This window comes from Lepidochelys kempii, chromosome 7, assembly GCF_965140265.1.
Source record: "Lepidochelys kempii isolate rLepKem1 chromosome 7, rLepKem1.hap2, whole genome shotgun sequence".
Classification (NCBI taxonomy): Eukaryota; Metazoa; Chordata; order Testudines; family Cheloniidae; genus Lepidochelys; species Lepidochelys kempii.
Window position 1 is genome coordinate 102,202,650 of NC_133262.1, and position 13,468 is coordinate 102,216,117.

At 38.5% G+C, this 13,468-nt stretch overlaps 1 protein-coding gene across 4 annotated transcripts in view; it reads right to left on the reverse strand.

The window, feature by feature from the left end:
• Positions 1-13,468, reverse strand: part of PTPRE (protein tyrosine phosphatase receptor type E) — a 266,402-nt gene that overhangs the window by 50,650 nt on the left and 202,284 nt on the right. For all 4 annotated transcript variants that reach the window (XM_073354053.1, XM_073354051.1, XM_073354052.1 and 1 more), the window contains 6 exons: positions 9,718-9,808; positions 8,724-8,800; positions 8,554-8,590; positions 7,628-7,725; positions 4,045-4,164; positions 673-836 (listed from right to left, as the gene is read on the reverse strand). In XM_073354053.1, the coding sequence (XP_073210154.1) occupies positions 673-836; positions 4,045-4,164; positions 7,628-7,725; positions 8,554-8,590; positions 8,724-8,800; positions 9,718-9,808 (587 nt within the window). The remainder of the gene's footprint in view (positions 1-672; positions 837-4,044; positions 4,165-7,627; positions 7,726-8,553; positions 8,591-8,723; positions 8,801-9,717; positions 9,809-13,468) is intronic.

Here is a 13,468-nt window from a genome sequence, read left to right on the forward strand (position 1 = left end):
ATTAGATATATTGTTCCTGAGAAGAGACTATTTCTTGCTTCATGTCTAAAATACAGCAGTTCTAAATGTAAAAGTTGTAACATTTCTTTTGAACTTCTACCAAAACCTGATCTATTTTTGTTCATTTTTATAACACATTTTCAATGGTTTATCAATAACCCCTTACTGGCAGGAGGTTTAAGTGTTGGTACATGAATTGGAACACACTGTGTATTAGTATGTAGTAATGGGACATCATAGTGTTAAACAAATTATCTCAAGTACAAGTCTACATTACAACATATCTAGCACAGAGTGGGCAAACTATAAGAGCAAACGGCAATTCTGCTGTGAGAAAACTGGGGGATGTATTCTCTGAGGAGCATTCAATGGCAGAGTGAACCCATTTGTTACAAATCTGCTTTTCTGACAGGGAATGTGTTGATGTCAGATTGCCTATCACTCTGGGAACAACAAACTGAAGTTTCAATTTTAAAATGAGAGAAAAGGCAGAATTTTTGAATTCGTTCTTCTCCCTGGCTATGATGGAGCCTAATACCATTGCAAGTTCTGACTTTTATGCAAATTATGGCATTTTCAATGAAGAGACAGAAATATAGTTTTGACATACACAAAGCACTTTAAAAACTGTTAAAGCTCAAGAAGACAGAATGGTTTAGAGTGCGTACATACCTACAGTGAACCACAATTGGTCCAGCATGTGAAGGATTCAATGTTTTGACTTTTTTCAGAAACTTTAGCATCCCAATGGGTGTGAAAGGCACGCCAAAATCAGGCCAGCTGGTAAAATGGAGCTGTGTTACAAGCCTTGGAACTTTAGAGCCATCATGAAGTTGCTAGAAACACACAAACAGACTATGAGTGTGACATTTTATGTCCTATATTAAGACTTGCAAACAGATTAGTTACCATAGTCTGACTAACCCATATCCTTGCCATTTAAATTTGAGTAGCATCCGGGTGCTGTCCATGAGAAATAAGATTCACAATTTCTATGAACCATGGGCCAAATCCTGACGTCCTTATTTACTTGTTACTCCATCCATACTTAGACTAAAAACTCTGACTGGAGTTAGTCTGAGTAAGAACTTCTGGATTTATACCATTGAGAGATGCAAGATGCCAAAGTATCTATGAACTGCTTCATAACAACGCAGATAAGGATGCGGACATACATCTGATACTGGTACATCATCAGACTCAGGATACTACACCACATGAAGCTGGGACTGCTCTAATACAATGAATCCTGTAAGGTAATATTTTAGCTTTTCTCCTTTTATTTTTAATTTACATTTTCAGTGCTAACTATTAAAGGTACAGCCTTAGTGACCCATGTACTCTGTTTAAGCAAAGAACAGGAGGAGTACAGGCAATGGCAATGAAAGCTCCACCAATGTTTTCCAATCCTGATCTGGAGGAACCTCCTCTTGGGCTAAGACAGGAAATTCAGTCTCCATGCTCTCTCAGTCCTTGACCTCTTTCTCAGACTGCCAAGAAGGCTGGTAATTAACGCCAATTATTACATGAAGCCTTTTCCACTTTGAACTGGACAAAGACCACCAGTTTGTTTCATAAAGACCACTCAGTCTCCATCAACTGGTGACCAAATGTTATCACCACTAACATGTTCCATAGTAAAATTGGAGATATGAATCTACAGGTGAAAGACACCAAATACCATATGCCATCTAGACTCCCAGCTGTTTCCAATCCAGAAGAATTTGATAACTTTTTTTTTTGCTATATTTTTTCATACAGCTGCTTGACCAAGAGTTCTTTTTAAATAAGAGTCTTAGCAGCTTCTCCCATATGGCCCATGTTACACTTAGACATGCCTGAATGGTCTCCAGATTAGATTACTACAGTGTACTTTATACAGGGACTGCTCTGAAGCTACAACTAGCGCTGAATGCAGCTGCCCATCTGATTAGCCGTGTAAGCTGCCAGGAACATATTATGTATATCAGTTTTCTGAAAGCTTCACTGTCTCCCTATGCACTTCCCAAGTGACTCTGCTCTATTCAGCTGTCTGTAGTTTGGGTCCTGGCTATTACTACTAGTAGTAATAAATAAATCTATGGTAGTACCCAAAGGCCCTAATTAAGACTAGGGCCCCAAAGTGCTGGGTTCTGCACAAACATGCAAGAGAGACAATCTCTGCTCTAGACCACCTGAGCAAGGGCCCCTCTACCCATGTGGCAACACACCAACTGCCATTAGCTGGGGAACTTCTGCTCACAGTCCTTAGAGCTGAATACCTGGCAGCCGCTGGTAGCGTATCCTCAGTGAAAACCCCACTTGCCCTCAAGAATCTTAACCGTTAGCCTTCAGGGCACAGTTAAGACCAAACCACCTCTTCACTCAGGTTTTTAGGGTGATTATGGGCTTGGTAAATGATGTAATGGTGGATGAGAGTCTCCCACAGCTGATATTGTTCAGCAAGTTATGTATATTATTGTGATGGAATGTGTGTGTCTCCTCCCTGTTTGACCCAGGAAGGTGATTAAACCCCTTCAATGGGCAGAAAGGAGGAAGCTAGTTCTGAAAAACTGCTTGAGCAGTCAGATCTGGGGAGAAGAGCTGGCTGTTCTTGCCTCTTAAACATCCAGGACGTGGAACTGACAACTGCGGACAACATGGAAGGAAGCTGCTCTTTGTTTTGTTTTATTTGGATTTGTGGACAAGCTGCCGCAGGACTAATTTTCCTCTGCCTGAGACTAGAATTTTTTTCTCCTTTTTGAGACCTAATTTCAAGGTATTTTGACCTCCACACATCCCCTGCAGGGACGGCTGGTGGTCTGTTGCAGTTGCTTTTAATAGTGTTTGATGGCCAGAGATGAAGTGAAGATGTTTTATAAATACATAAATAGTCCACTCAGTTCATTTTCGATTTGCTGGAAAGCAAAAAGTCCCAATGAGAATGAGAACTGGAATGTAACAGGTAGAAGAGGAGAAGAAGAAAACATTACTTAACATGGTAATTTAAAAAGATGCATCCTTGCTGCAGTTCTAAGGTCTAGTCTAAATATTAACGTTACACTGATTAAATTAAACAGGGTTTTGCACCAGTTTAACTAAATCAGTTTTTAAAAATATCTTAAATTAGACAGAATTCTTGAAAATTCTTGTGTAGACAAGGCCTTAATCCCTCTGAATGCATGCTAAGCATTTAATGCATATAGTGAAGGTTATTCCTGGCAAGAAAAAAGATTACACAATTAGAATCTTTTTAAAAAATAAACTCAGTAAAACAGAAGTGTCGGACCAGAAGGAGGTGTGGCCTGATCAGGCATTGCAAAAGGAGGGAAGATTGACCATAACTCTGCAACTGAGGAGCATACATGGAGAAGTCAATTTATATGTTTCCCCTTCTGCACTCCCTGGTGCACGGGACATGTCAAGAGAGCGAAGGAGGGTGTCCAGAACACAATGTACTCCAACTATCCTCAGATGATGTACAGTCCCCAACCAGTGCTGGGGCCAGGCTCTGGCAGAGAATCAGGGAGCTGTAACCCTCCCCCCCGCCACTTTGCCTGCGCTTGGCCCTTCATGTCTTGAATGGTTTGATAAGAACTCTACCATCTCTAAATAATTTTAATATCTTTTACATTTTTAATGATTTAAAAACTTTCCCTAACTTCAAAAATATTTTTGCACAAAGGAGGGCAAACACACTCCCAAGTTCCTCCAAAATAACACATAATGAATGGGGGTGGAGGGCATGATCAGTGGAAAATATCTTCCAAGGGTGGTTACCTACTCACAGGATCCAATTTGACGGATCCCTCTTTAAACTTAAGTCCCATACAGCCATCAATATTTGCATAATTAATTCTCTTTTACTCCAACAACTCAAGTGGAAATTGATTCTATGAACTTACTGCTCTCTTAGTCTACATATATGTTTCAACTCAATTTTAGTTAAAAACTAAATTTCCAGTTAAATTCATTTTAAACGAAAGCCTGAATTTCTGTTATACTTTGCTTTAAAAAACAAAATAAAACCCAATCTTAAGGAGTAGCAAGAGTGCTATTACTTACTGACTGTATACAAAACTTGCGAATGGTGTAGTCCACGAGAACGATACTATCTTCCACAGAAACTCTGATATTTCCGTAAGTCCAGCATCCTTGATCTGGCCAGTATTGATAACATTTATCCTATGCAAACATGCAGTACATACATTTAGTACTTTTAAATATTGTGTGCCTACTTCCATTACTGATGGCATATAGCTATACAATTATTTTAAAGTAATAAAATTAAACCTCTATGAATATTTGGAGTAAGGCTGTTGATTAATCGCAGTTAACTCGCACGATTAACTTTATTATAATTTATCACAATAAATAGCGGTTTTAATCGCACTGTTAAACAATAGAATTCCAATTGAAATTTATTACATATTTTGGATGTTTTTCTACATTTGATACAAAATGATAAATAAAAGAAATAGTATTTTTCAATTCACCTCATACAAGTACTATAGTGCAATCTCTTTTTTGTGAAAGTGCAACTTACAAATGTAGATTTTTTTCTTACATAACTGCACTCAAAAACAAAACAATGTCAAACTTTAGAGCCTACAAGTCCACTCAGTCCTACTTCTTGTTCAGCCAATCGCTCAGACAAACAGGTTTGTTTACATGTGCAGAAGACAATGCTGCCCACTTCTTGTTCACAATGTCACCTGAAAGCGAGAACAGGCGTTCACATGGCACTGTTGTAGCCGACGTTGCAAGATATATGTGCCAGATGCACTGAAGATTCATATGTCCCTTCATGCTTCAACCACCATTCCAGGGGACATGCATCCATACTGATGATGGATTCTGCTCAATAACGATCCAAAGCAGTGCAGACCGACACATGTTCATTTTCATCATCTGACTCAGATGCCACCAGCTGAAGGTTGATTTTCTTTTTTGGTTGTTCGGTTTCTGTAATTTCTGCATCAGAGTGTTGCTCTTTTAAGACTTCTGAAAACATGCTCCACACCTCGACACACTCAGATTTTAGAAGGCACTTCAGATTCTTAAACCTTGGGTTCAGTGCTGTAGTTATCTTTAGAAATTTCACATTGGTACCTTCTTTGCATTTTGTCAAATCTTCAGTGAAAGTTCTTAAAATGAACAACATGCTGGGTCATTATCCGAGACTGCTATAACATGAAATATATGGCAGAATGTAGGTAAAACACAGAGCAGGAGACATACAATTCTCCCTCAAGAGGTTCAGGAACAAATTTAATTAACACATTTTTTTAATGAGTGTCATCAGCATGGAAGCATGTCTTCCGGAATAGTGGCCAAAGCACGAAGGGGCATACGAATATTTAGCATATCTGGCATGTAAATACCTTGCAACGCCGGCTATAACAGTGCCATGCGAATGCCTGTTCTCACTTTTAGGTGACATTGTAAACAAGAAGTGGGTAGCATTGCCTTCCGCACATGTAAACAAACTTGTTTGTCTGTGTGATTGGCTGAACAAGAAGTAGGACTGAGTGGATTTGTAGGCTCTAAAGTTTGACATTGTTTTATTCCTGAATGCAATTTTTTTGTGCGTGCATAATTCTACATTTGTAAGTTCAACTTTCATGATAAAGAGATTGCACTACAGTACTTATATAAAGTGAGTTGAAAAATACTATTTTTACTTTTATAGTGCAAATATTTATAATAAAAAATAAATATGTACACTTTGTATTCTGTGTTGAAATTGAGATCAACATATTTGAAAATGTGGAAAACATCCAAAATATTTAAATAAATGATATTCTATTATTGTTTAACAGCGTGATTAATCACGCGATTGTGATTAATTTTTTTAATCACAATTCATTTTTTTAAATTGCTTGACAGCCCTAATTTAGAGGATGTTTGTTTTTTAATCTAAAACAGGACATGATTTTAAGGCTTTGTGCTAATGCTCTCAGTGTTAGTTATCTGCATTGTTACACAATGACACAACAGGAAATACATGGTTTGGATGGAGTCTTCACATGCTCCTTTGGCAGCCAGATTGTGATGAGCGATGTTTTTGGTTTTATTCTTTGTTTTGTTTTAATGACTGTTCCATCTTTTTAATTTGTTTATTTTTCTGATAGTATGCATTTGTTTGACATCTTTAACCCCCAACTCCAGATATAGGGCTGGTTAATAGGTGGGAAACGTCAGCTAACCTTGGGTGAGAGTCATCAGTTGCATGGGGATTCTAGCAGCAGAATAAAAGATAGCAATATGTCTTTTTCTGTGGAATAAGCATTTTACCAACCATTATAGCCTGATGGGCATTTGCCTGAAAGGAGTCTCCAATCTGTTCAAATGAGATTTGGTGACATTTGTGGGCACTAGCATCAGTATGTCAGGCCTTGGTATGAGTATGCAGGAAGGCTGGTAATGTTAAGATTACAGGAAAGGGAGAGGGCCTTGTATACGCAAACAGGGAGTACCTCCTTCATAGCTGTTAGGAGCAATCAAACTTAAATAGCTTTTCCTTATTCTGATAAATATATATAACTGTAAAGAGCTGCTGTATAAATTAACTAACATCACTAAGGCACATTAACTATCTCAATGCTTATGATGTTTACCCTCACCCTCCAGAATAATTATCCTTTGACCTTAAGGAGGAATTGTTGGGAGTTATTTTGGAGTTTATCAACACTACTCTTTACCTGGCAGGAGAGGTCACTCTTGAGCAGAACACAGTACATTGTTCTCAGTAACTTGGCATATTGCTTTCACTGCACCCCCAGTTCACATTGCCTGAGGAATCCAAGCTCCAAACCTTCACTTTTAAGTGTTTGGAATGTTTAACTAACTAGCCCACGAGGATAAATAGGCATTTAAAACAAAATTGTCCAAGGGCAAAATTTGTGATGGTGCATTAGTAGGTTTTTTGTTTTTTATCAGGCTTCTTATCATTTTTTTTTATCACTACTGGTGAGTCAGCAAAGAAGTTAACTGTGTAATAATCTTGAGCTCTGAAGTGTTAGCCTGCATAATTTCAGTAAATTTTACCGTTCAACCTATACACAAGGAAGGATACATATGAAATAGGAACAGAGGGGAGGGGAGGAACAATACAGATGTGGGGACAGGGGACAGATGTGAGAACAGCAAACCACAAACAGAGTTGTAATGAAGCCTTTCACAATAAAATAGGTTGTTTTCAAATTAGCCATATCCAATTGTAGCGATCACACTATGAACGTAATCATTTTTTTAACTGAAAACTTTTAAAAGTGAGTAATATCAATTCAACATTCATTCCTACTCTTAGTCCAACCTATAAGGCCAGTCTCACATACATTACAGCAGAAGCAAAAAAAGGCCGTCATTTCAATTTGCCTTTGGCTTAAAGTCTGACAGTGAGGCAGTGTAACACATGATAAAAAGATTCGTTATGAGGAAATTAGTCACCAGGGAATATTTATAAGCTTGAAATTTTGTAAGTTACAACTACATTTTTAGCAGAGACTTAAAACCTCAGAAAGGACTGGAAAAGGAAGTGGTGGCAGCCATTAACAGTCAGATGCTAAGCTGCACATTGCAGCCAGAGGCTACTTAATGTGGGGACTATTTCAGGCTGATCAAAACTGAAATACAAGTTACTTACCTCTTTTCTTTCTTTCAAGTTTGTTAACATAACAATAATTGCAGATTTCTGCTCCCATATCATCCTCCAGAAATCATTAACTGTTTCTTGTTTAGGTCCTGCACATAGAATACAGTTCTATACTCAAGAGACATAAAGAAAACAAGCAATATCACAGTACACAAGAACACATTTCTCTTCTACTCATGAGTTACCAGCTCATATCTCATGAAAATATACCTCAGTTTTACAGATGCACTATATGTACACTTGAAAATCTCACTTCTTTGAAGCACAGCTATATGAACTCTATCAATTTACAGAAAACATTTACTATGTTATACAATCACTGTAATCACTTCTTGAAACAATGGGATTTTTGTATTTACACAAGGACGGTTTGCAAGACCCAGCATAATAGCTCCAACTGGCATGACTGGAAGTTCGACCAGTTGTAATACCATTATCATCAAATGGGCCTGCACCAGTAGAGGCAGAAACTGAGTTGGGTCTATCTAGCTTCCAGATTGATTGGGTGGGGTGTGTGGACTCAGAATATTTCCAGCAGTAGGCTGGCATTTCAAACACAGTCCATGCTCCAGGCAGGTTGGTCCACAGCTCTTGGAGACATATATGCTGCTGCTTGGAGAGCAGGCTTGTCCCACTTTTCTAAGAGCAGAAGCCATTCCCCCTCCCTCTAGGTACATTATGTGCTTTAGGTCAGGCAATGGGCTCAGTTTAGTCTTTCTAACTTACAACTCTCCCTTTGATGACCATGATTTAGCAGACCAACTTATTCATGCTTAGGAAGGAATTTTTGATCTGGTGACATATTAACCTTGATGTGGGCTGTGAGGTTTTTTCTGGGTGTGTGCGAGGAGTGAGGGGGATGAGGAGTGCATTCTGGTGCCTATAAGTACAAAAATGGAGAGAGGAAAATACATTACCTTGAGCAGCTATAAATTTATTCTTTTCTTTGTAACCCTACACAAATAAAATGTATGGTTAGTTAAAGAATGAACTGCCAAGATATGCTTTAAGACAAATATCTATTTGATATTTAGTTTACAATTAAAATTAGCAATCTGAATGAAAGTGAATGTATGTATTAGCTTACATCTATGTATGAAGCGTTAATATAGTCTGAAGATTGAACTCCATCTATTTGGGTCAAAATGACTCTGGAATGATCATCTGGAAAGAAAGAAACTGTTATTAGAGTCTGTATGGTAGATTTATAGTATTTATATCTATCAGAAATTTTCCTCAAAATACAAAGCCCTTTAACATGCCAGTGATAGATCTGCACTTTTATGAACCACAGTATTTGCATTATTATTCCGCCATCATTAAATAACATAAAAGGCTGACTAATACAGTATATATAACAGATATGTCATATGGGCCAAATCATGCTGACCTTACTGATGTAAAACTTATGGAAGATTTTGGTCCCTTACACTCTTGTTTCACCAGAGCCTGCAAACAGTGACCCTGAACACATGCTGCAAGGCTCATCTGTTTCAAAGGGATTTTTAGATGAATAGATGGAATAATTTGTTTTATGTAGTTGTGAAGAGGTCTCTTTGAATTGTATTGTAACTGTACAGTGCACAGAGCTTTTGGATAGCAGGTTAACAAGCCTTCACTATAAAAATCCTGCTGCACCTCCATACTTACACTGGGTTACTGAGAATGCAATAATTTTTGTATAGTGTGCAACACATTCCTAATAATAGATAAGGTTTATTAGATACTTCAAGCTTGGCCCATATACTCAAAGCTCTTTTCTTTTTTATTGCACAAATCTGAACTGAGTTTCAAGAGAACCATCCTACATTTTTGGGCAATTCTAAGGCTTCATATCAAACCTGCTGAAATTAAAGACAAATTTACTGGAAGGCAATTATTATCCAAAGAGACACCACTGCAAAAGAAGCTTACTTTGCAGATGTATGATTAGTAACATATAAATTGCATTATTTTGGGGGTCAATTAATCAGCTTTACTCAGGTATGCTCAGTGAATGCAGACAATATTACAGGCATGATTGCTATAAGAGGCATCCAGACATTTGACTGATATTTAGAAAATAAATTGTTAAGTCTTACAAGGAAGGATGTTGGGATATCTATTTTTCTCTCTGTTTTCTTCTTTATTTGCCATTTCAAATGTTCCTTGCATGCATCGGGCTGGTAACGACTATAGCAAAAACATGTAAAGTCAAGGAAATGCAAGAACATCCTGTATTAAATGTTAGCTGCACAGTACTTAAAAAAGATGCAATTACACACAATGGCCTACATCTAAGATAAGTAATTTCTCAGTACATTGTAATTCTTCAAAAAAAGCAATTTTTCCTCATCTTTCTAAAATAACTCAAAACCTTTCGATAACTCAGAACTTCAACACTACATTTTAAATTCTAACTTTGAAGAACACTGTGACTTTTGCTATTTAAGAGAGCAAATAAATTATTGAAACTCAGACTGCCATTGCAAAACACCATATGACATAATGACTCATAATGCTGTGACCCAGTCAGAAAGATGTGCGTGTACAATACCACAGGGCTCTGACTTTGAAATTTGGTTGTATGGATCAAATTTGATTTTAATACATGAATACATTTGAATATTAGCAAAGAAGGCTCAAAAATGTTAAGAAAACTGAATATCAAACATCCACTCCATTCAGTTTAGGGCCTGGGCGAGGGAATCCAAAGGTGACTTTGTATCGCCTTTATGCCCTGAGCCTAGGGATGGCCTTGGGGGCTGTTGGCCCATTAGGATGACTAAAATGGTACCCAACGTTCAACCAACCTGGTAGTAATCAGGTAAACCTGTGATTGTGAATAAACTCTTAGTCACATACTAAGTACCTGAAAATAAATGCTTTTGTCATGACAAGGAAAATGAGATTAATTAACAGGAAATTAACAGGAAAATTTTATTATGTGAATAATAAAGGATAGGGAGAAAAGGAAGGAGACAGCAACAACTCCAAGACCAGAGAGAATGAGATGGAACCTGCTGGACAGCCTCCAAAACTGTGGAGAGGCATTTGAAAACACTCCAACCCTGTATGAACCCCTGTGGGGCTCAGAGGAGAAGAGGACGGAGGAAGGGATATTTGGATGTGGAGTTTTCATTCCAAATTTTTGTTTATTTGAGAGACTTTGCTGCTAGACTGGACAGAGCCAAGTGGGAGTAATTTAAAGGGCCAGCTGGGAGAAGCTGATGCAGGGTCATTGCTGGTTACCAGAATAGTATAAAAGGGACTTAGTGTAAATGAGAATCAGGTTCAAGATCTTTGTCTATGTCACAGTCCTGATGCAATTTTTATGCCCTCTCACCACAGTCGCAGTAGTTCTACATTTCAGAACCACAGTCACTATTTGTGCCTTTTCCCACCCTTCTTTCAAGCTTTTTATTTTTTTCCAGGAACTTGATCAAACGGAACATAGCTATATTATGTGAATCACTTAAGAGAAAGATGACAGAGTATCTATTTCAAGAAACACTCAATGCAGCAATCCCTGCCTGATTCTGGCAATACATTATGTGGAATTCCCCCTTAAAAACACTGATGAAGCAGAGTTCTCAGGACTGAACAATGAATGAATATAACAATGAATATAAATTGCCCTTTGTGTTAATTTTTATCATGGAATAGTAGCATGTTTTCGTGTTTGGTTTCTGTACACTACTAACAAACTTATGAACATTTTATTAAAAAGGTTAAGAAAAAGTTAACTAAAACATTTTAAACATAAATAAAAGTAATTTATTTTGTTTTTGCATATAATCTTATTCCCTTGTTTCCCTCTACGAATAAAGTCCACAAATTTTGAAGTCCCTAATTAACCGTTATGAAAATCATTCAAAAAGAACTTAAAATGTACAACAATAAAAAGGGCCTGCATTAATAAACACCAGAAAATCTAACTTAATTAAATATTTTCAATAAAGCACAAGAGACCTACTTCCTCTTTAAACAGTGCTTTTAAACTTGAAAAGTTGGTCAAAATATTCTTGGACATCCTGTCCCACAATACTGCATTTTCACTAAAAGAGCACATAAAAACAGTGTAATGGGCTGGATTGCCTCTTCCCACAGTAACCCCCTCTTTCCTCCCCCCGCCACACGGAAGGTAAAGAAAGGAGAAAAAACCTCTGCAATGACTTTTTAAAGAGTTCTTCTCTTATGAGACAAGACTTGGTACTTCAGAACAAGGATCCCCCAGGATCAGCAGGATGACAAGACTATGCATGGGTATGTCTTCACTCAAGTGACTCCTCTCAAGTTAGCCTACCTCAAGTGGGAGCAGCCATACTGAGAAACCACATTCAAGTTGCTGTGTCCACAGTGGTACTGAACTGGCTCTTGTGTGGCACTAAGACTTCTGGAGAACATATCCCATGGTTCTTAGTGCTACAGTAAGATAAGCTGCTCTATGAATTCTTTCCAAGTAAATTATTGGAGAACTTGTCTGTCCTTTTTGGGCAAACAGGGGGAACTTGGAATGGCACTGGAGAACTAGTGGCAATTGAGTAGCACTAGCCTGTATCCACATGAGAGATTATTAGTTGCTGATGAGTTATGCTCACTCAAGGTTTAGCCTATATCCCCTCTTGAGTCAAATCAAGTTAAAAGCACCACCACACGAGTTAAGGGTTTGTGTATGTGGACAGGACTCAAATTAGGAGCAACACTCAAATTATAACTTAAGTTAACATTGCATTTAAGACAATAGCATTTTGGGATGTATAAGTGGGGGCATTGCCAGCAGATCGAGGGACGTGATCGTTCCCCTCTATTCGACATTGGTGAGGCCTCATCTGAAGTACTGTGTCCAGTTTTGGGCCCCACACTACAAGAAGGATGTGAAAAATTGGAAAACGTCCAGCAGAGGGCAACAAAAATTATTAGGGGACTGGAACACATGACTTATGAGGAGAGGCTGAGGGAACTGGGATTTTTAGTCTGCGGAAGAGAAGAATGAGGCGGGATTTGATAGCTGCTTTCAACTACCTGAAAGGGGGTTCCAAAGAGGATGGATCTAGACTGTTCTCAGTGGTAGCAGATGACAGAACGAGGAGTAATGGTCTCAAGATGCAGTGGGGGAGGTTTAGGCTGGATATTAGGAAAAGAATTTTCACTAGGAGGGTTGTGAAACACTGGAATGCATTATCTAGGGAGGTGGTGGAATTTCCTTCCTTAGAAGTTTTTAAGGTCAGGCTTGACAAAGCCCTGGCTGGGATGATTTAGTTGGGGATTGGTCCTGCTTTGAGCAGGGGTTTGAACTAGATAACCTTCTGAGGTCCCTTCCAACCCTGATATTCTATTCTAACCCCTTTGACGAGACCTAGTGCTTTGTGTCTGCTCATTACTCCCGACAGCCCGTCTGCCTGGTAACATGTCTCCATTGGAGCCATACTACCAGAGATTCCTGTGACCATAGCTGCCTTGCTATGTTGCCTAAAGGGGGGTTTTGAACTGTGAAGGAGCATTCATCTTTTCTATCTATCTCCACAAGGGGACAAGGTGCACCTGTCCCCATTTAACATGCATGCCCCATCCTGTCCTGCCTCATCCCCACACCCTTCTCAAATTCAGTTCCTGAAGACGTAGAGGAATCCTGGGGAAGGAGGTTCTGCCATGAAGACAGCTGAGTCACCTCCCCCCATTCGCTCACTCTCGTATGAGATCCATGTGCACATCTGGAGGCCATGATCTCACCCAACATGTTTACATTGTTTAAAAAGTCATTCTTTCGTCTCTGAGTTTGAATATTACCTGAACCAAACCACAGTAAACTGTTTTATAACTTTCTGAAAAGAATGCTTAGACACTATAATG